Raw genomic sequence first — 22,800 nt, 5'->3', positions numbered from 1 at the left:
AGCAGATCCCTCCCAGTAACAATTCACCCATCAACAACAATAGACCCTTCCCTCATGAAAAGATCCCCCCAGGCACAATAGATCCCCAGCAGCCAGCATCAATAGACTTTCCAGCACACCCCAGAACTCCTTGCCATTACATACTGCACATTCATTGCTGGAGGTGCCGGAACTGCGTTCCCCCACGTTCCTGCTGAAAAAAAGCCCTGTGTAAGGGGGACTTTGATGAGGACAGTTGATGTAAGGGGGCACGCTGATGGGAAATGTTGATGTAAGTTCCTAGATTGTAAGCTCCAAGGAGCAAGGCCCTCCTACCCCTCTTGTATTGAACTGTATTGTTGCTGTATTGTCTCCCTTTATATTGTAAAGCGCTGAGCAAACTGTTGGTACTATATAAATCCTGTATAATAATAATAATAATAATGTAAGGGGGTACTCTGAAGGGAATAATTGATGTAACGGTCATTCTGATGGGGAGAACTGACGCAAGGTGGACTCTGATGTTGGGAAATGATGTAAGGGGGGCTATGATGGGGATATTTGATATGAGAGGCACTCTGATCTAGACAGCTGATGTAAGGAGGTACACTGATGAGGACCCTGATTTAAAGGGGGAATGTGATAGGGACACTTGCTATATGGAGGCACAGGTTCTGTTTTATTCATCCTAAAATAATAACAGCCTAATAGATATTAGTGTTCCCTATTCACTCCTGCAATGCCTCTACACTACCTGTCAGATGTTTGTTCCAGGTTGTGAGTTTTGGTACAGAAGTGATCAAGGACAGTACAGTTACAATCCAATTCCCTGCATCTCTTTCATACTATTAACATTATACCCCCTGACTTTTTATACTGAACCCCTAGATCAGATAGACTAGATCCGGCCCTGTTTGCAAACACCTTAATTTTATCTAAAGTACCGTATATTTGTATCAAAATACTTCAAATATTAGATCTGGCATGCAACTCAGTATATGTATCAGCCATCTCCAAAATACATAAGAAAAAATAAAACATTCTATAACAAAAATACAATCTGATCAATTTTCTTTGTGCTATTGCATGTTCAACATCACTTTCTTCTTTTTGCATGGCTTTGTTGAACAAACTCGTCTGTATTTTTAGCAGGCTAGCATTCTATAAGTTTGAGAGACAGACTGCCAGTTGCTGTTCAGGTTATTTTATAGCAAAGAGGATTTTATTGGTGCATCTCAAGAATTCAGCAGGGTATGGGTTAATCAATTCTTCCTGGCCCTGGGGATCAGAAATATACTTAATGGCATGTCACACTTGCTCTGTCTCACATGTCCCCCATATCTCCCCACCACAATTCCTACACAATGACGTGAGACCCTCAATTGTTCTCTTGATGTGTGGAGGGGTGTGGCTGGCAGACAATGGAGCCCAAATCTGGATGGGGGGGACAAGAAAAATAACAGGTGAATATATATAAATCCATGCATGTGCACACTGACACATGTAAACAGTGCTTTCTTCATTGTCTGTTCCTGCTCTCTCATTGTTCCCAGGTGAGTACAGATAGGACTTGCTCTGTTTTACAAGAATTATCTGTGATATGCTAGGCATGCCACCGTACAGACAGTCGTATCTATCGCTGTTCCTGCATTTTTTTTACTATTATTATATTATTATTATTATTATTACAGACGTTATATAGCACCAACAATCTGCAATCTAAAGGGACGGGAGACAGTACAGTTACAATCCAATTCAAGACAGGAAAGTAGGAGGGCCCTGTGTATGACCCTCTTTGTCATGAACTGTATTGTACTTGTACAATTCCTTTATTGTAACTTGCATTTTTGTAGGACACCACCTTGCAGGATTACGGCTTATTCATTCACCAGTCATGCGCACATTGAAGGTGATCTAACGTGTGTTAAAAACTGAAACAGCATAGGAACCAATTGTATCCCATGTTCTTTGATCAGGTCCAATTAAGAGGTCCTATGCTGGAATGTGATTTGTCCCTGTGAGCAGGTGTATTGTTTCCATAAATTGGTCCTATAAGAAAAAATGTACTTTGTGAAACCATAGCCCAATTTATGAAAGGTATTTAAACAAATTCTTCTGGACGACATATTGATTCTAGTACTCTTGTGGTTTAATTGGGCATTGCCCACTATATTTTAATCAATGCATACTAGCAAACCTGATGTTAAGGTAGAAACATTTAAAGTAGAATTCATTAAAATAATATGACATGATCAATGTTTTTTTTTTTTGTGGACGGATCCATCTTTTTTTTTTTCAATGGAAAATGTTCTGTATTAGCATATTTTCAGTGAACACATATTTTGATGCAGTATGATTAAGTTTACCTTAAAATGACCCTGTCTAAATATTTAGGTGTTGATTTACTAAAACTGGAGAGTGCAAAATCTGGTGCAGCTGTACATGGTAGCCAATCAGCTTCTAACTTCAGCTTGTTTGATGAAGCTTTGGCAATAAAACCTGGAAGCTGATTGGTTTCTATGCAGAGCTGCATCAGATATTGCACTCTCCAGTTTTAGTAAATCAGCCCCAATGTGTTGAGTATTACTAACAAAATTTGCGGTCTCCATTTTTTTTTAGATATAGTAGTTTGGATGTGAAATGTATATCTGTAAAGTTCATTTTCTTGTCAACCACTAAAACTTATAAATAAAAATAATGGTAAAGAAAAGTAACCCTGTCAGTACCACATCAAAATCTAACTGGAAGTTTATTGTTGTAGAAGAAATGTTGTACTTGCATCTCTGTCAGCCTATGGGGTTGATTTACTAAAGGCAAATAGACTTTGCACTTTGCAAAGTGCAGTTGCATTCTGAAAGTGCAGTCTCTCCAGAGCTTAGTAAATGAGGTAATGCTTCAAGTTTTCCTAAACCCACAACAGTAAAATCAGTCTGTATATGCAATAAAGCATGCTTGTAACACTCACTGTGGAACCTAAGGGGTTAATCCTCAGCATTGTGGAAAAAGGCTGTTCGATCCTGACTTCTCTGCCCCTCCTCTTGTTCAAATGTCCACGCTGATAAAACAGACTGAACCCGTAGCCCTTCTGCACACGCTCAGTTTAGTGTGTATTGCTAGAGAGGTTTTTTTTTTCCTTGGGAGGGTGCACAGGGCAATCTGCACTGCCCAGACAGAGGGTCAGGGGGTTTTGCATCCTAATAGAGCAGAAAGAAAACTCCTCCTACAAGCTTTAACCAGTGCTCTGCTGAAGTCACAAGACAGCTCTAACTGCTGATGAGAAAAGATATTTAGCAGTTTATATTTACTAAAATAATTGCATTTCCATGTTGTGTTTACTGTGGGAGACCAGATATAGTGAATGCAGGGTCCTGGGTTAAGTAAGATTTTCACTTTGCAAACAATCCCCAAGCACATGCAAGGAAAATAAAAAAGACAGCATTTTTGCTTGCACATGATTGGATGATGGAAGTCAGTAGAACTTCTGCTCATTTACTTAGTTCTGGAGCAAATGCTCTAGCAGAGTGCAACTGCACTTTACAAAGTCTATTTGACTTTAGTAAATCAGCCCCCATGTTTCACTAGTTTCCCTGCACTGCAGCTTCTGTCGGATTCTTCAGCATTCGACCATTCCGGGAGTGTCCATTGTCCTTGCCCCCTTGCTGCATGCTCTAGGGCCATCCTTCAACCCCGACATCACTTTAGGACACAGCAGTGACAAATGGGTCACAGGACGTAACCATAGCATACTGCGGAAAACACAGACATCAGATACTCCCAGAATTATGGAAAGTTGAAGAGTCAGATGGATTTTGTGTATCTGACTGACAGGGTTTCTTTAAAGTTGAACACCAGGCAGATATAAAAAAACACAATTATGTATGAAAAATGAAAAAATATTTGATGCCAGAGTAAAACTACAGTCTGTTTTTAAATCTTTTCAGCATATGAAGTTCCACTGCACAGCAGGACTTAGGCTAGGTTCACACCTATGCATTTTCTGTTGCGTTTTTCAGAAACACACTACAGTCCATTTAACATGATTTCCTATGTGACAGGTTCATATCTACGTGTTTTTACCCGGTGCTTTTTTTTGGAAAGGGTCAGGGACTTTTTTAAATGCAAAAAGTTGCATTTTTGGTTTTTATTTATTTCAGGTACTTATATAGCGCTGTCAATTTACGCAGCACCTTACATACAGTTCTATAAACTTCAATGGAAATGGTGCAGAAAAGCATGTAGTGCTGTTTTGTTGCGTTTGTGATGCGTTTTTGATATGTTTTTTATGCATTCTTGATGTATTTTGTGTTTTAAATCTGCCTAGCAACAAGAATAAAAATGCAAAACACATAAAAAACGCAGTAAAAACGCATGTGCAAAAAAACACAAAATGCACTGCAGAAACAGATCAAACGCAAACTGCATAGGTGTGAACCTAGCCTTAGAATGTGAAAGGGACAATTGACTGTGTAGACCAACCAGACAGCAGAATGATGCTCACTGTCAATCAGCTAGCTGACAATAGGAAGGTGACAAAGTTGTATTGCTTACACGATCACTATAGCACACAAAAAAACAAAATGATCAACAAAATTACAATGTTAGAGAATGACAGAGTATAGCACTGCTTTAGGGGCTTAAATAGTCACTTTTTATTCCCAAGATTTGAATATGCTTTAAAAAAAGAACTAAAGATGCAATTACTCAAGCACCCCTGACAGTGTTATTGTTTGTACTAGCACCTGTCACTGTTACTTTTGCTTGGCAGCTTTTACTGCAAGTAAATGAGAAAAGTAGAACTAATGGCATGTGAAACAACAATAGAATAGAAATCCATATGATGAATACTAACATTATTATAGTAATGAAAGGTATGAGGCCGTGGTGAGCAAGGATAAGTGTGGCTCAGCCCCCAATACACTGGTAATTATAGAAGAAAATATTGCCCAAGGGACTTTGCAAGGCACACTAAATTATGGTTTTAAAAAAATCACCTTTTTTATTATAGTTGTTGAAGGAACAAAAAAAAAAAGGGAGAAAAAAACTTTTTTCCTTAATTATAACAACCTTGTCTCTGCTCAGATACCATTCCATAGCATACCAACAAGCCTTGTTGTGTCCTGAACAAGTGAATGCTGCTTCACGAAACGCATTGAGATGTTGTGTAGAGAGCTTGTGCCATGTAATTCATGTAGATTTAGCATTTTTACTTGTATACATGTTACAAACCTGGTGTTCAATGTGTATGGACTTTGTGTATAAACAATTTTAATATATCTTTTTTCTAACAACTATGATAAATAGTGTGATTTCTGTTACCATAATTTAGTGTGCCTCGCAAAATCCCTTGGGTAATTTTTTCTTCTATAATAACATTATTATATTAACTGCATACAGTTATTAGAACACTTTTTTTTTCAATTATGTTGCTTTATCTGAAACACAGAAAAGTGAAGCCTTTCAGTCTGGCAAGATTCTGTAAATCACAAGAATGGCTGTACAGAATTTAATATTTACAGGAACATTAAATAATTCACATACATGTATTTTATGTTTGTGTAAGGGTCCAAGTTCACTGGGCATAAAAAATGCTGCTTATACAGGTGTTTTGCATTTTTTTTTCTTCAGCTTTTAGAAGTAGCTCTATGTTAGCCTATGTGTCCATGCACATTAGGGAGTTTAAAGGCATATTTTTGTAGGAGTGTTTAGAGGCAGACAAAAACCCCCTCAGAATGGCGTCTTTGGGAGGAGCTGTTGGGCATAAAAAATGCTACACGTTCAAAAAAGCACACCTAAACGTTTTTAGAAGTGTTCAGTGTTTTCCAGTGTGAAAAATGAGCAGAGAGGAAAGTTCTGGAATAAAACACTTATAAAAGTGAATGCCCATAAACTCTCATAGACTCTTGAGCAATACAAGCCACTATGAGCATTTTTTCTGCCAGAGGTTGTGGCATTTTTTTTCTGCCCCTAGCATGCATGGCCCCTAAAAGTGACTACCTGCAATCTATTTTGCATGACCTGCACATTTTTACTGTATCATTTTCATTACTACATTCAAGGTCGAGGTACAACCATTGTACAGCACTGCTAAACATTCTGCTTATGTAGTGAGCAAATACAGTATAAGGCCTCCAAATACATACATCATTAAAATCTGTAAATAATAAACATACAAAATATTAAGAGCACTGATTATTTTATCAACAATGGGCTGGTACCTTTTACATACACAGTATCTGATTTCCTAGCATTCTTCTCATTCCCCAGCTCTCTGGTAGTTGTAATTCAATCAGCAATCATGAATGCAGGCTGTATTGGTTATAAGACTACAGGTCCCAAGATCCTCAGCTGTCAGAAAAACTGAATCCAATCTGCTAACATGAAGTGATGTAGCAGTTCCAGTACTGGGCACTAGGGGGAAAAAGGAGTAACCATAGTCTCATCTATAAATGTCCCTGAATGGTATAATGATAAAGACAGCACCTAGCTACATGTAGATCCTACATAATAATGCTTAAATAATATACATATACAATAACATACATTTACATTTTTGGTTCTAACATGACAAAATGTGGAAAATTTCAAGGGGTTTGAATACAAGGCACTATATACCTAAAAAAATAAGGGACTTTAGCTGTCCTGTAAAACCAACATCACACAAAACTGATATTTCAGTTGTGTGTGATTGATAATAAGTTAAATCACATGCTGGCCTCTCATATTTATGAAGGACACTGTTGGTGAATTATCCCACATCCAAATTCCAAGTTCTTCGCAGTGGCTGAGGCCAAAATGGTGATGACTCAGTTAAAGGATTCTCTATAATGAAGGATAAACAGCTGAGGAATCCTACTACAAGAGAATGACATCTTTATTTTATTGTTATGGGCGGGAACAGAGATATGACTTATGGTACTTATGTCTTACATGTGGTTTCTCGAAGATATAAGAAGTCAGCCAATGATTCTCCTAAGAAATGGTCACCTAAAACTAATAATATTCTGTATTTTTACAGCTCTTTATTAAACAATGGGTTAATTAAATGTTGTCATTTTCCATGATGCAAAATTTGGACTTTTTAGATTTTTCTTCTATTGTAGCACGACCATGGGTGATGCTGAAATGGCAGAGTTTGGGGCAGCAGCCCCCTATTTGAGAAAGTCAGACAAAGAGCGCCTGGAGGCTCAGACCCGTATTTTTGATATGAAGAAGGATATATTTGTCCCTGATGATAAAGAGGAGTATGTGAAAGCCAAGCTCACCAGTCGTGAAGGGGAAAAGGTTACAGCGGAGACAGAACATGGCAAGGTGAGAACAATATATGGGTTTTATCTGGATTGATTGAACGTTTTTGCCATATGGAACATTATTCAAACATGTCTTTATTGTAGAACATCACTGTTAAAGACAACCTAGTGATGCAGCAGAACCCACCCAAGTTTGATAAAATTGAAGACATGGCTATGCTGACCTTTCTGAATGAACCAGCTGTGCTGTACAACCTCAAAGAGCGTTACGCAGCCTGGATGATCTATGTGAGTGCCAATTATTGAAACTAGACCTACATTATAATTAGTTTACATTGTGGCTATATATTTCTCTTTATAGCTGTCATTGAATATCTGTGATCCCTCTATAGATCTGAAATTGCCTACAAAAAAAGTATTCCTAACCTTCCATTGCTGATTTTTGCTGTATATAGGTCTATCTTCTGATTCTATTACGTTGTCATTTTATTGTTATTGTGTAACGTGTGGAACTTGCAATAGGATCTACTAATGGAACTAATGTACCTGGCCGTTCACCAGGAAAATGAATACATGTATTATTCTTGGTCTTTCCAGACTTACTCAGGACTCTTCTGTGTGACGGTGAACCCCTACAAGTGGCTTCCTGTGTACAATGCAGAGGTTGTGGCTGCGTACCGTGGGAAGAAGAGGACTGAAGCTCCACCTCATATCTTTTCCATCTCTGACAATGCCTATCAGTACATGCTGACAGGTCAGGCACCATAGTGCAGTGTGACCAGTGACTAGCATACCTGCAAACCTTTGGAAATGAGTGCGCCTACGAAAGGGGGAGGGCAGATATGGGAGAGGGGTAATAGTGAGCCCCTAATATCAGGCCCAAACAATGCCATTGATTATGGCACAGCACAGCAAAATGAATAGTTTTGTACATAATGATGTTGATTTACTAAAACTGGAGAGTGCAAAATCTGGTGCAGCTTTGCATAGAAACTAATCAGCTTCCAGGTTTTTTTCTCAAAAATTAATTGAACAAGCTGAAGTTAGAAGCTGATCGGCTACCATGCACAGCTGCACCATATTTTGCACTCTCCTGTTTTAGTAAATCAACCCTACTGTCTCACATTAAAATATGAGGCTAACAGTGGAGATGGAAAAAATGCACCAGCACCAATGTGGAGAAAAAAAATCCCCCTGTGTCGATGGTGTCACTAGAAGAAAAAGCATCCCTTCTTCTATGGTGTCACACTCCATCAGTGTTTGTGGGAAGAAAAAAAAATCACTGAACTAACCTTAAACAACAATTTATAATAGAATCAGGAAGAAATGCTATCTATAACGTGAATAGAGGCTGTATTCGTGCTGTGGAGCATAAAATTACATGTTAGAACTAATGGTTAAAATCACAGAATGTACTGTGGTAAGGATTATGTGAATTGACAGGAATAGATGAGTATACTGTGTAGATAGATGGGATGGGAGGGAAGTGACAGGGCTGTGGAGAAATGCTGTGCCGATGGGGAAAGAGAAAAGAAAGGCTTGGACTAGAAAATAGTGAAAGGGGGTTAGTCTGATGGAAGAAGGAAAAAAGAATTGTGTAGAGGTAATAGGGACAATATAATCTAAAATGGGATAGTAAAAGCAATACAAAGTAGATTGTGGCACCCAGTAGAGAGGGAGAGTAATCTGTAACAAAGTACTAGGTTGATGTGACAGTAGCAAATCAGAGGAGAGGTAAATAAAGTGAAGAGCTTCAAATGTAGAAAATATGGCACAATAAATGTATGAAATTTTAAACCCAATTGAATTTGGTCGACAATCATACATAGGAGCTGGGAAAGGTGTACAAGGATGAGTGAAATAATGGAAGGAGAGGTGTGGAGCTGAACAGAGGAGGACTGGAAAGACTGTGCATTCCCAGTAACAGGGCTGAAAGAAAGGAGCGGTGTACAACAAACAAGGGTTGATAGAATGGAGAAATACATGGAAGGATTGGAAGGGATGTGCAGCACTGAGTGCAGTGAAACAGATGGGTGTGAGTGAATAAAGCTGGCCATAAAAAGCTGGCCATAAAAAGTTTTTTTGTTCAGCCAGTGGGATTCCTATGGATTCTTCCATCCATATAAACAAGGTTGATGGAGTAATCCCCCCACCCAAACATTGTATTCTGATAGTGGCACCCAGCAGTTTACAAGTTCCTAAACACAGGCCCGGACTGGGACAAAAAATAGGCCCAGGCATTTTAGACTGAGCAGCCCAATGTAATAGCCCAAGTGTAAATCCACTGCACTGTAATCCTCCCACTGTAAATTCCCAGAGTGTAACAGTGTAATCCCCCCCCAGTGTAATGCCACCCAGCATAAATCCCCTGATGTAAATCACCCCAGTGTAAATCCCTGCAGTGTAATCCTCACCGTGTAATCCCCCTGGAGTAATCCTTACAATGTAATCCCCCCAGTGTAACCCCCTGCATTGTACTCCCCCCTGTGAAAACATCCAACCCCCATTCCAGGCTGAAGCTCCACTCCAGGTACTATCTGCTCACCAGGCAGGCTTGGCTGGACAGTGTCTGCTTGCTGCTGCTGCAACTTCAACGAGAAAGATGAAGATAAAAAAAGAGAGAAAGAAAGAAAGAAAGAAAGAAAGAAAGAGTACTCATCGGGAGATAGGAAAGAGAAGGGAGAGGGACTTCATTGACAGTGGATGGATGGATGGATCGGCAGGCTGCACCTTTCCTCTTCTGGTTGCTGGAATTTAAACTTCCCACCCACACAGCTCTTTCTCTTTCTGTGCTGGGGACACAGAAGGAGAGGGCGAGAGGAGGAGAAGGACCAGAACTTGCTCACTTTCTCTTCTCCCATCTGTGCTGGTGGGGGTGGGGGGGGGGGGCAGAGGAACTTTCAGTCCTGGTTCTGAGCTGTGAGAAAGAGACTCTCTCATGTCAGAGCCCTGCAGCCACTGGGGAGCCACAGTTTGGCCTCATGTCCCCTGACCCAGTCTACCCCTGGCTCTGGGACACCAGAGCTGTCTGTCTCTGCTTCACTCCTTTCTCCTTCCCCGAGCTGAGGGGATACAGCAGAGATCTTGGAGTTTCAGCCCTGCCTGGTGGTCCCGGCCCATCAGGCAAATGCCCTTATGCCCTATGGGCAGTCCAGGCCTTCTTAAAGCAGTAGTAAACTTGAGGGAAAAAAAAACAAAACTCTCCCTGCAAGGCAATGTTATAATGTGCTACTATGTATCACATACTAGCACATTATGAAAGACTTACCTTTAAACGAAGTCCTCCAACAGTGCTATCTCACCTGGTCTTCCTTCCCGGTTCACGGGCTGCGGTCGCTTGACTGGCGGAACCACGATGACATCATTCCCGAGCGCATGCGCGGCACACAGCTCTGATGGAACGGCACGGGGATGCCGTTCCTTCAGAGAGCATGCGCTGGTGAGATCAACTGCTGCCACTCACTAGAATATCTCCTAAATGGTTTACTACCACTTTAAAATGTGATGGCTGCATTTGTTTACTTTTTTAAACTTTATTTTATTTTCACCTGGTGCTCTACCCTGTAAGGCTGTTGTTTTTCAACAGAACAAGCTATCCTGCAGATGTAAGAGTTAGAGGGTTGAGATAAACAACTTAACATGGACAGAGGTGTTTAAAGTAATCAGATTTTAATTATTTATGTAAAACCTTTATCCCAAAAGGAAAAAAAACTGTTGATGTAACTTCTTATAAGGTGATAACTGGAGTTTCACATACACCTGATAGCGCTTGCAAATTAAGACTCTGTACAAATTAATACTGCAAATTAATACTCTGTACAAATTAATACTGCAAATTAATACTCTGTACAATTTGCAAATCTTATAAAAAGAAATTATTCCAATAACATATTTTCTCACATTCCTGCAAGTGCAAAATTAATAATCTGTATTCAGTGCAAAGTCCCAAATAGTGTGTACTTCCTTTGATTCCAACACCATAAAATTATGGAAAGTCCATATGTTGCAATAAAAGTGCTCTGTACACTGATCCCACCATCCAGTGTGCCACCAGCAATGTGTGTTAAAACTCCTCACTCACCAGATTTCATTGAGCTCCTTGTTGTACAACAAGAAAAGTCATATGCGCTTTGTGGTCTCCCAGAGACCAGTTGCGATCTCCTTCTCGTTACTTCTCAGCGCTGTTACCTCCAGCAATCCCAGTAGCGATCCAATGATGATAACGGCATATATTTAAAAAAAGAGGCATCATCTCTTAGTGTAAACTGTATATTTAGTAAAATGGTATCAGATAAAGGATTATGCCCATAAAAATACAAAAAGCATACAGACAATCCCGATCCGATCTTGCGGAAGCCGCCAATCCCTCATTATGCGTTCCACCTGAGATTGGAATTGATGTTCCACTTGACGCATTTTGTCAATAGAGTTTGGCTTCAATTTGTATTTGAATTTGCTAGTGCATGGAAAAAACCCTGAAAAAAGAGAATGCAGCTAATACATCTGATGGCTTGTAACCTGCAATATGTTACATTTTTTGTTTTGAGTTTAATACCACTTTAAATAATCCTCTTCTGTTGGTTGGGTGAGGCCACACACTGATGAATAAGGAAATGTGATGAATAGGGAACTGAGCAGGAGTGTGTGCACACAGTAAACTTACATTGGAAGGAGGAGAGAGCAGAACCTTCCCTCCAGCAGCTATCCCAGTACCTGCTCAGCCTGACAGGAGTGACGCTGCAATCACTCCTGTCAATCAGCAGGCAACTGGAGAATGGAGCCTGGCACCTTAAAGTGGAACTTTACCCATTACAACTTCTATAGTAAGGAACATACATTCCACATTAATAATTATGCTACCATAATTACTGTGTGCTGTAAATTGCCTTCGGCATTGTTCCTGTTTCTTCTTGCTGGAGGCTGCCATTTGCTGAAGCCCAGAGCACCTGAGCAGCAGTAAATCTTTGGGCTCCCAGTAGATCGGCCTCTAGTGGCTATGATTTTCAGCAAAGTGCCAAAAAATAGAAAGCAACTGAGCATGTGCAGAGCAGGGTGAGACAATGTATTACTGCATTTTAAACATTATAGACGCTTTATTTTAAATGTTTTATATAGCTATACTTGCAAAAAAGAGCCAGCCTGAAGTGAATAAAAGCCGGCATCTCCAGACACTGACAAGTTCCCAAGTATGGTGACATACCTGGAAACTTGTGGAAATCACAATTCCTTAGATTATGGAGGGTGAAGCCAATCATGGAGTGCTCAAGGACAAATTTTAAATGTGGCCAAGTTTGTACTAAAAGTAAGACTTAAAGGATAGGGTTCAGAGTCTACAGTAAATACAAATCAATATAAAAACACTGTACTGTTTTGGAGGCTACACCAGATCTCCCCTACTAAGGAGAATATGTATATATGAACCAAATATAGACAGTAGAAAAAAAGGCAATAATGTAGAACCCTGTCCCTTTAGAAATATTTATTAGCATTTGTATTGCTGATGATGGTGAGCATCAGGTAGCAGCAGCAGAGCAGCAGGATTTCTCCTCTCCCAGACGCTCACTCTTTATTACATCAAAACAGCACAACCTCAGTAACATGCAGCCCATATAAAAAATATGTCATTACAACAGTGTGTCCCCTCCATTCATTTGATCCTGTATATAAAATGCTGCCTCGTACAAATTATCTGCTTGTGTTCCTGCTGTGCTGCCTATAATGATGCTTTGCTCCCCTAGCCACTGTGCCCACTACCTGTTCTCTTCAGTCTCAATAAATCCTCAGTTGCTCCCCCAGCCGCTGTGCCCACTAAGCGCACTGCCGGTCATTACCTGTTCTCTTCAGTCTCAATAAATCCTCGATTGCTCCCCCAGCCGCTGTGCCCACTAAGCGCACTGCCGGTCACTACCTGCTCTCTTCAGTCTCAATAAAAGGTAATGGTAAAAGCTCAATCAGCAGCTGCAGCCAATGGCTGCAGAGGAGACTCCCTGCTATCAGAAAACAATAGTGCGGCAGGGAGAATTCCTCTATCCACCTCAAATGTGTGGATGGGGGAATTGGTTCAGTTTTTTTCATTCAGCTCACAAAAGGCCAACTTTAGGACCAATGTTTTGATCTAGTGTCTACTGTGCTATTAAAATTTCAGTGTATACGTATCAGCTTGTGATACATAAATTCACAATATTTACAATATTTAAATGCTAATATGACAGTTGGGTACTCTGCAAATGATACTTGCCCCCCCCACACACACACCTTTAGCAGTATAAAACATACATTGTGGAAGTTCTATGGTAAGGATTTACTTTTTCAAATCAATAGATCTGTCACTCACAGAGGGAATCGGAGGGAATTATGTTGGCCTAAAGTATTCTTTGCTGGAGCCAGCGCCTTGTGATACCAAATTACAAAATATATTGTATAAGGTTATTAAAGTGTTGACTTTTGTTTTTTACCATCAGTAACAGAATGTTTTTCTTTTACAGACAGGGAGAATCAGTCTATCCTTATCACGTATGTACTCTGAAAGTTTCCTCCTATCAGTTTGTGACTGATATGTTTTATGTAACCCTAATAACCTAGTCTTCTCTTTCTGAGGTTAGTGGAGAATCTGGTGCTGGAAAGACTGTAAATACCAAACGTGTCATCCAGTACTTTGCTGTCATCGCTGCTATAGGTGACCGTAAAAAGGATACTAGTCCCACAGGCAAGGTAAGCCTGAATTAATAGATGATAAAGTGTACGTTTTTAGTCTGCTAAATATACCATTGAAAGTGTTTTATTATATCTTTTTGATAAATTCAGAAAAATATGTTTATTCTGCCAGAATTCTTATGAACCCATAGCTTCCTGTGCAAAAGGAGAGATTATTGAGATAAGTGTGTGTGCGGACGGATGGGGGGGGGGGGGGGAGGTCAAGGATAGGACTGTATCCTTTGTAATTACTTACAAAATGTAGGCGGGGCTGACACCATGGGTTTGGGATTTTTTTAAAAATGCTGTGCTGTCAATCCAAAGAGGACATTAGGAGCATACTTTACTTCTGTCATATCAACAGTTATTATTTGTACTTGCAGCATATTTAAAGAGGTAACCATGGACCCTTAAATACTAACAGGATATTTATAAACGTGAGCAGATATCGCTAGCTTGATGAACACTTCTTTTTATTTTCACACTGCACATATATTTTGTAAGCCATTCATAAAATGCAGGCTGTGGTGTATGTAGCACTACCCCTACAGGGGCTGCTTGATAATGCTTGTCTCCAATGGTTGCCCTGATCATGCAAGCCTCCTGACACCTCTGACATGGGTTCAGACATATTTCAAGAGTATAGAATAATAATGCAAGAGACACAATTCTTTAGAAACTCCTCTATATCAGACTTGTTCAAAAGAGTAGGCTACAGTAATAATGGGTTTAGGATATACAACCGCAGTTAACACATAAAAACAGAACACTGGTAAAATAGAAATAATCAATTAGCAATGTTTAACAGGTTATGCAGTCATGAGTAGTAAGCTTGGACTATTTAATTGAAACACGAACAGCAACAGGGGGGAGAAAAGGCTTGTTGACTTACCAACTCCCTCCATGCAACCGGCACCGCAACAGGGCTTGCAGAGAATTATGTAAATATGTACTATGGCATAAACAGCTATAAATACCCTACATTGAATAACAATGGCCATAGAAGAGAAAAGGTCCCTTTAGCTAGAGATTGCAACTTGAGTCCTGCGATGTTTAAAGTTCCTGATATGGTGGTATCTGCTGTCTTCTGCTAGCAATGGTGGGGACCAAAGGCATTAGTGAATATTGGTAATTTAATGAAGTTAAACAGATAAGCTGTAGTACTGCTCAAAGCAAAGATCTCCGGGTAACTGAGCTGTAAAGGTGTCTGCATGCAGTGTCTCTACAGTGATGCCAGAAAGCGGTTGGGCATCCACCCACTCTCAAATCCTATGGACAGCATGGCCTCCTAGGAACAAGAGTTCTTGCCCATGCTCTTGGCTGTTTGCAGGGATGTGCAGAGCTGCCTATTGACAGTCTGACAGCGCACAATCAGAGATGTCTGTGTGAAGACCGTACAGTAACAGTCCTGATGCAGAGAGGCTGATGCAATCCCGGTGTGGAGATTGGCACCACCACTGTGCCGAACTGATGTGCAGAGTCCCGCCGCAATAGGCCAGCAATCTGTCTCTGGAGGAGAATGGCAATTCTCCAGTTTCAAATCTTAATCAAACACCAAGAGAGTGAGCCAGTTCCTTGCTGAAGAATATATCTGCTTTCCTAGCATTCTTCTCATTACCCAGCTCTCTGATAGTTGTAGTTCAATCAGCAACCAGGAATGCATGGATGTATTGGCTATAAGACTACAGGTCCCAAGATCCTCTGCTGTCAGTAAAACTGAATCTAATCTGCTAACAGGAAGTGATGCAACAGTTCCAGTACTAGGCACTAGGGGGAAAAAGGGTTAACCATAGTGTGACATAAATGTACAGATTTGAGTAGCTGAGATGTGACCTGTAGCAATATGAAATCGTAGATTTAGTTCATTCCTTGTCATTAAAGATGTATTCAGTCATGGTATTCAGAGACATATGGTCATCCATTAGCATCTGAAAAGAGACAGAGCTTCCATAGGCTGGAAGTGACACCTGGGGGCTAATAAGATTTTGTCACCTATATGTAATGAGACTGTGCCACCTTTAAAAGAGGAATGCAGATGTTTCGGCTTGATGACACCAGGGGGCCCGGATCTGTCTGGGGAGCTCTAAAGTATATACATAGATCAAAGGAGTATGTTTCATAACTCATAAAAGCTAAAATATTAGTTGCAGAGAGATGAAAATACTTCCTTCTGATTGGGCACTCTGTGTGTCTTGTATTTTTTGTATTTCTGTAACTTTTTATACTTTGTACATATTTTATGCACTGCCCACTTTCGGGATATTAAATCTTAAAATGAATAAGTGACTTCTGGGTATTTAAGCACGGGCCCATATCTCCGGAGAGATTAGATTGTATGGTATTTTAGTGTCTTTATATGCTCGGTCAAGCTCATTGCCAATCTGTATGCAATTGCACTGTGGGTTGGCAGATTGCATGCGGATTGTAAAGGTAGCAGATCTGCCAGATGGATATCTGTGTGTGTGTGGTGTCCCAACAGACCGTTCTGCAGATAAACTGTTGGGTGGTGGCAAGCTACCATTTGTGGAGTGTCTGGTGTGGGGGTGTGTGGACAGTGGAAGAGTGATTAACACTGGGGTTCTAGCTTGTAGATAGCTGGAGGGATCCTAGAAGGGTGTGTGATTGCTAGGCTGCTCCTCAACCCTAGTTAGTGCATCAGATTGTATGTAAGATTTGTATCTGCCAGTGTGTGGTCGGTTGGCTGGATTGGAGTGGAGTCTCCCTCCACTGGTGGCCAAGAGGTAGTGCGGGCTGTGAAAGTATATCACGGCCAGTCTTATATACGTATATATATTCAAAGTTAAGTCCCCCTTATTCCCTCTTACCCTAAGTCACGACCACACGTGCGCGCCTTGGTTAGCTAGTCGCTGTGGGCATGGCGTGTGGGAGGACCGGGACACATATTATCATCTATAAATGTCCCTGAATGGCAGTTGCTTGCTACATGCAGATCCTACATAATGCTGCATAATACTGAAGAAAAGGCTGGCCGCATGAATTTGACAGGTTATGGAGCCAGCCTCTCCCCCTCCTTTTTTAAATAATATGCTAATTTTAACTGTTTTCCAACTATGCTTATAAATGCAGCAGTATCAATGTCTTTTTACCAACAGGATTATTTAGAAGGAAGTTACAGTTACTCAAAAATAAACATAAGTTGCAGTTATTTCCCTTATTTTTGTGAATTTCTAAAGCTCTTATCCAATCCTCTCTAGAGCATTTTCATTTTTCACTTCCATATAAAACAATAGAATAGTTTTATTGCATTAGCCTCATCATGCTGCTATGCCTGAGTCATAAAACTTGGCCAGTAATCAAGAAAAGTGACCTAGGAGTGGGTGAATGTGTTGCTACATGGAAACATTTGAATTGGGGCTCAAAATTTTTGATGGCAAATGTACACAGCCATTTTCAGTCATTTTCTATACAATCTTGACTTAATTTACACACAAATGAAAAGTGCATTGCTAATACTTAAAAACAGAGTACTCAATAAGGTCCTTTCATCTACAACATAAAAGAGCCTATGCTGGCTGTCAAAATTTGAGAGTACATGGGAATCATTAGGTAAATAAATATATGTAAAATTCTTTCTTATTGCATTAGTTTCCCATTAATGCTTAAGATATTTAGTGGGAATGCAGTTGTGGCATCCCCTTAGCCCTGGAGCATTTGTGCATGGCAACCATTCAGCTACTGTCTTTCATTTTCAAAGCTTAACTGAACAAGGCAATTGATTGGCATCCATGGCTGCTCCAGATTTTGTCTGCTCCAGTTTTGATAAATTTCTCATATGGTTTTATTTGACTCAGTAAACTCCAAGAGAGAGGACTAGGACACCCAAAAACAGCAGCAAAGATATCTCAGACCATTTAATAACAGTCAACACAGGATGCTGACCTTTGAGCCGGGAATGGTAATGTGTAATTGTGGACCATTAAGAGCAACTGGGAGAGAAATATTCCCAATGCACACATTCCTGGATATGGCTGTCAGGTAAGTGAGTGCTGCAGTGGACGCCAGCTGGGGACCTGAAGTACTCAGAACAAAGGATATGTTCAACCAAAAATGAACATGTCTCCACAATTGTTACACATTCTTTGGATATGTTCATTTTAGCATCTGGGGCTCTTAACATTCAAGAAGCATGATGTCTGAGCCACAGGGTATTATTGATTTTTAAAGTTGTTTTTGATTCCGTTATATTTTGGACATATGTTTATCTCATTTTGAATGTAGTTTTGGCAGGGCATTGAGGTCATTATGACATAAGGGGGCAGGAAGCAGTCAATTGTTCTCCTTGTAATTGGTGGATGGTTCTTTACATAATAATCTTTTTTGCACTGCACTTGTCACATGCCTGATGAAGGGTCCTGTTTGGCCTGGAAACCATTGCTGTTTTTGCTGTGATTTGATGATTACTAACATGTTTGGCCCTCTTTGGAGATCCCTGGTGTGCTGGTGACTCCAATAAAACAAGGACTCCCAGCACAATCTCCACTCCTGGCAGCAACTCAGGAGGCAAGGAGCCCTCTGCAAGATCACCCCAAATATTTATATTCCTCCATAGCATGCACCACTAACAATAAAACAGAGAAACCCAGAGAAAATAATGAAGAAATAAATATTCATAAACAAGTTATGCCTTCCTGCCCTATTTGCTGGAGAACACTCCCTGACAACAGTAAGCAATAATCTGAACTTGGTACTTTTGGATTATGGCCTTTACAAACTTTAAAGGTATATGATCTGTTTATTTTTCAGAGGTTTTAGAATCATTTTAAGGCAGGGTCTCTACACAATTTATTAATGGGACAGGAACATGCTTCTACAAGTATAATATTAAATATATGGGTATACTGATACTTACAACCATTTTAAGGCTACGTTAACACTAGCCTTGTTTTCAAGCGGCAGAAAGGCATTTGGGAAGCGTTTTTACCGCTTCCCAAATGCCTCGGACAATTCTGGCAATTGCAGCACATGGTGCTGTTCTAACGGGAGCGGTAGCGGCGTGGCACGCTGCGGCAAAATGGACGCCTCTGGTCGAGTCAGGAGGCGTTGAAGCCTCCTATTCTAGTCTATGGTGCCGCTCCGCAAATGCCCGGCCGGCATTTGCGGTGTGGTTGCGACGCAGTTGCGGGGCGTTTGCGGAGCGGTAACACCATCCATACTTTATATAGGCGTTTGTGGGGCGTTTTTAATGCTCGGTAAACGCCTAGCAACCACCATTGAACCTCGCATGCGGCATTTGCAGAGCGTTAAAAAACGCTCTGCAAACGCCAGACCGACGCTTACCAAATGCTATAGGGGCATTTGGCAAGAGTTGGTAAAACAGTCAAGTGTGAACGAGCCCTAAGGCAGGGTCTCTACACAATTTATTAATGGGACAGGAACATGCTTCTACAAACATAATGTTAAATATATGGGTATACTGAACTTAGATATGTGTTCTGACATAAGGGGAAATGCATAAACACTTACATTTTTCCAAACACTTCAGATTTTCCAGCTTGTTAGAAAATCTCTGTTATCGATTACTGTTTATTACTTTTCCTCTACTGAAGAGGTTAAAACACTTTCCTGCACTGTGAAAAACAAAGTACAGCAACCTTGATGGGATAGATTGGTCTGTAACCATCCTTCTTGAAAAGAGTTTTGGCAGTAAATTAGCCTCTTGTAATGTGCTGTAATTACTTATTGTTTTCCTATTATTGGCATTGTTTGCCATATATTTGTGGAGAAGACCTTGTATGACCAATTTACTTTTTCTCCCACCTAATTTATAGGGGACTCTGGAGGATCAAATTATCCAGGCTAACCCTGCTCTGGAGGCATTTGGTAATGCCAAGACTTTGAGAAATGACAACTCCTCAAGATTTGTAAGTCGTTAGCCTAAATTTCATTACTTACCATCGTTGACTTTCAGCCTTCAGGGCACAGATGTAATCAATGGTCATGAGATTTAAATGAAAACTGTAATCTTTTTGCATACATACATATATATATATACATACACACACATACAGGCGTACTTTGGTTTACAAATTTAATGCATTCTGCGGAACTTTTCATATTGTGAAAAATTTGTAAACCAAAACAAGGTTTCTCATAGCAATGCATTGAAAACCAACTAATCGGTTCCAAAGGTCAGAAAAAAGTAAAAAAGAAAAGTCTTTTATCTGTTCACAACTCTTTATAGAATGCACTTTAAAGGCATAAATACTGTACAGGGACATGATAAAAAAATTAATTCGTAAATGCATTGAAAACCAATTAATCTGTTCCGGAGGTCAGAAAAAAGTAAAAAAAAAGTCTTATCTGTTCAAAACTCTTTCTAAAGTGCACTTTAAAGGCATAGTACTGTACAGGGACATGATTAAAAAAAAATCGTAAATGCATTGAAAACCAATGAAAAAAAAATTTGTAAACCGAGGCATTATTTTCAATGGATTTTCATTCGTAAACCGAAAATTACATTAACCGAGGCGTTTGTAAAATGAGGTACGCCTGTATGTATATATATATATAGTGAATGTGATCAATCTCAGTTAGATAGTTTATAAATGAGCCTGGCTTTACACCTTTATTTTGCAATGCAGCATGTGTGTTAGTGTGTCATTCTGAATAGCACTCCAGTGCTAAGGCAATAGACCTAAAGTGCAGCACACTGCAATGCATTGTAATATTATACTGTGCATTGTGTGAGAGTGTGTACCTTGTGCACTGCTATCTAGGACCTCCATTCACCAATATGATTAAGAAAAGTCCAAAACCATAAGCGCCAATAACACTAAGCAAAAATAAAGAAATAGGACTGCTGCTACCACTTTAAGAGTGCACTCACACGCTGTAGAATGTCAGTTTGTAGTATATAGCAGCAGTGCGCTGTCCAACTCAGTGAACACCCAATCAATAAAGCATCCACATACATACACCTGCCAGTATACTCATATGTGCAAGTGCAACCCTAGCAGTATCATAAACTGGTAAATATAAAGGTTTCTCACCATACATAGAGAAATGAACAGTGATAAATTATACATCAAAATACCAAAAACAGAAAAAAAAACAGTCAAAAATTCAAAAAGACAAAAAGCAAAAAAAAAACCAAAAAACTAAAGTCCATTTAAATATAAAAGTTCATGGTATTGTTTTTGTATATAATTTAAGAAACATGTAGAATGGAGGTAGCTTTCTTTTTGCTTGTTGCATATAGCAGCTAAATATTAGTAGTGTAGCATGTCACTGATATTTTATTTCAGTCAAAGTGTTTAGCCAAATAAAAAAGTGACACTCTAGTAAGGATTAGGCCAAGCTTGCTAGGAAATCTCTGTGAAATGAGACCTATTCCTACATTTTGTCATTAAAGCAGAAGCAAAATCTCCTGCCAATGCCCAAGATTTTTGCCATAGCGTGCAAGAATGCACAGCGGGTATAGTGCTTCATCTGCAGAAGAGATAAACAGAGTCTCCTCTGCAAAAAAAAAAACTGCCTGTCAGCAATGTTTTTTTTTAAGTAGGATTTTAGTTCCTCTTTAGGAATAGGCAAAAAAGTTATTGACCTACCATGTACGACTTCCCTCTGTCAGAAGACACATAGGGCCCCTATATACTTTAAACTTATAATGCAAAGGTATGGCCTTACCACAGTCATTCCACTGCTTAAAATAAAATACAAAATGCATAATTATAAAGCACATCAACATGTTTTACTGATTTTTGCAGAGTTCTGCTAACTTTGAGGCTCTGTGGGTAAAAAAAAACAGGAGTAGAGCTCAGTCATTTGGTATGTCACTTTCTGCAGCTTTAAGCAGAGAGAACCTAATGACATACCATAGGCTCCACACTGCGGCCTGCATTTTGTTTAAAAGCATGTGGGCCGTGGTGCAGAGCAAATTGGTGGTGTCCAGCACAGGGCGGTATCCAATATTCGCTATAAGTAACCTCCATAGCATGTTCTGTCATATGTATTTTAGACCTTCCTGTTTTATCATCCTTGGTTCTTCGCAATGAGGAATACTTCACATTTCCATTTACTGTCAATCTTTTCTCTTTCCTTTTTCTTTTTCTGTCTCTTTTTATCCTTTTCTACAACAGGGTAAATTCATTAGAATCCATTTTGGAGCCACGGGGAAGCTGGCATCTGCTGATATTGAGACCTGTGAGAATGACTATATACTGTATCTTTCTTTCTTTCTTTGTTTTGATCCTATAATAATGACCCTTTCAGTAATATGTTATGGTTTTCTACTTCTTCACTTTCTAATATTGGCCACACATATGCCAATACAATTATTCAATATAAAGATGGTGTGACGGGCGCGGCGTCAGACCCCAGACCTTCTCACCAAACTCGTGACCGAAGGACTAGCCAATCTAAAACCGCGATGTCACGTGCGTAACAATGCCACGCCCAGCTGCACCCTGCACAAAGATTTTCCAGCTAATGGACTACAATCTGTATACCTGCAGCCTGGACGCGATTGTTACTGGGTCAGGTTAATTATGCAATTAACCCTTCACACTGCCACCACCTCCTTTTTGTACAGAGAAAGAGGAAATTCGGCAATATCAGCATTACACTAGGATGATTGGTTAATCGTCGGTATCCCGCTATCTCCACAGACAGGTTATACAGAGGGTTAAACACTCATAGTAGCGCTCTTCAGTGGCAGGGATTCGTAAGTTACATTCAAGAGCTATAGAAACAGTTCAACACTTTCAGAAAGTAAAATTTATTACTAAAAGGTCAAAAGGGTGCAGTAGAAATATTTACAGAAAAAAGATGTAACCAATATATATATATATATACAGTCAGGTCCATAAATATTGGGACATCGACACAATTCTAACATTTTTGGCTCTATACACCACCACGA

At 39.8% G+C, this 22,800-nt stretch overlaps 1 protein-coding gene and 1 long non-coding RNA gene across 4 annotated transcripts in view; one reads left to right on the top strand and one right to left on the bottom strand.

The window, feature by feature from the left end:
* The first annotated feature begins 1,422 nt into the window (after window positions 1-1,422).
* The window catches only part of LOC149461491 (myosin-7), a 56,743-nt gene continuing 35,365 nt past the window's right edge, over window positions 1,423-22,800 (top strand). Inside the window, exons 1-8 of the mRNA XM_089678167.1 lie at window positions 1,423-1,532; window positions 7,080-7,287; window positions 7,371-7,514; window positions 7,824-7,980; window positions 13,712-13,739; window positions 13,829-13,937; window positions 19,709-19,801; window positions 22,019-22,082. Coding sequence (XP_089534293.1) covers window positions 1,465-1,532; window positions 7,080-7,287; window positions 7,371-7,514; window positions 7,824-7,980; window positions 13,712-13,739; window positions 13,829-13,937; window positions 19,709-19,801; window positions 22,019-22,082 — 871 coding nt within the window. The 5' untranslated portion in view covers window positions 1,423-1,464. The remainder of the gene's footprint in view (window positions 1,533-7,079; window positions 7,288-7,370; window positions 7,515-7,823; window positions 7,981-13,711; window positions 13,740-13,828; window positions 13,938-19,708; window positions 19,802-22,018; window positions 22,083-22,800) is intronic.
* The window catches only part of LOC149461490 (uncharacterized), a 94,451-nt gene continuing 76,255 nt past the window's right edge, over window positions 4,605-22,800 (bottom strand). Inside the window, exons 5-6 of one of the 3 annotated variants that reach the window (XR_016312833.1) lie at window positions 11,308-11,701; window positions 4,605-6,387 (exon numbers count right to left, since the gene is read on the bottom strand). This is a non-coding gene — a long non-coding RNA (uncharacterized LOC149461490). Of the gene's footprint in view, window positions 6,388-10,878; window positions 11,702-22,800 lie in introns of those variants that run through there. The other 2 variants (XR_016312832.1, XR_016312834.1) reach the window with 2 other exon arrangements.

Source organism: Staurois parvus, unplaced genomic scaffold (assembly GCF_062004578.1).
Source record: "Staurois parvus isolate SC_StPar_1 unplaced genomic scaffold, SC_StPar_1.0 ptg000199l, whole genome shotgun sequence".
Lineage (NCBI taxonomy): Eukaryota > Metazoa > Chordata > Amphibia > Anura > Ranidae > Staurois > Staurois parvus.
Note: the sequence above shows the minus strand (reverse complement) of the source record. Positions and strands in the feature narration are given on the sequence as shown.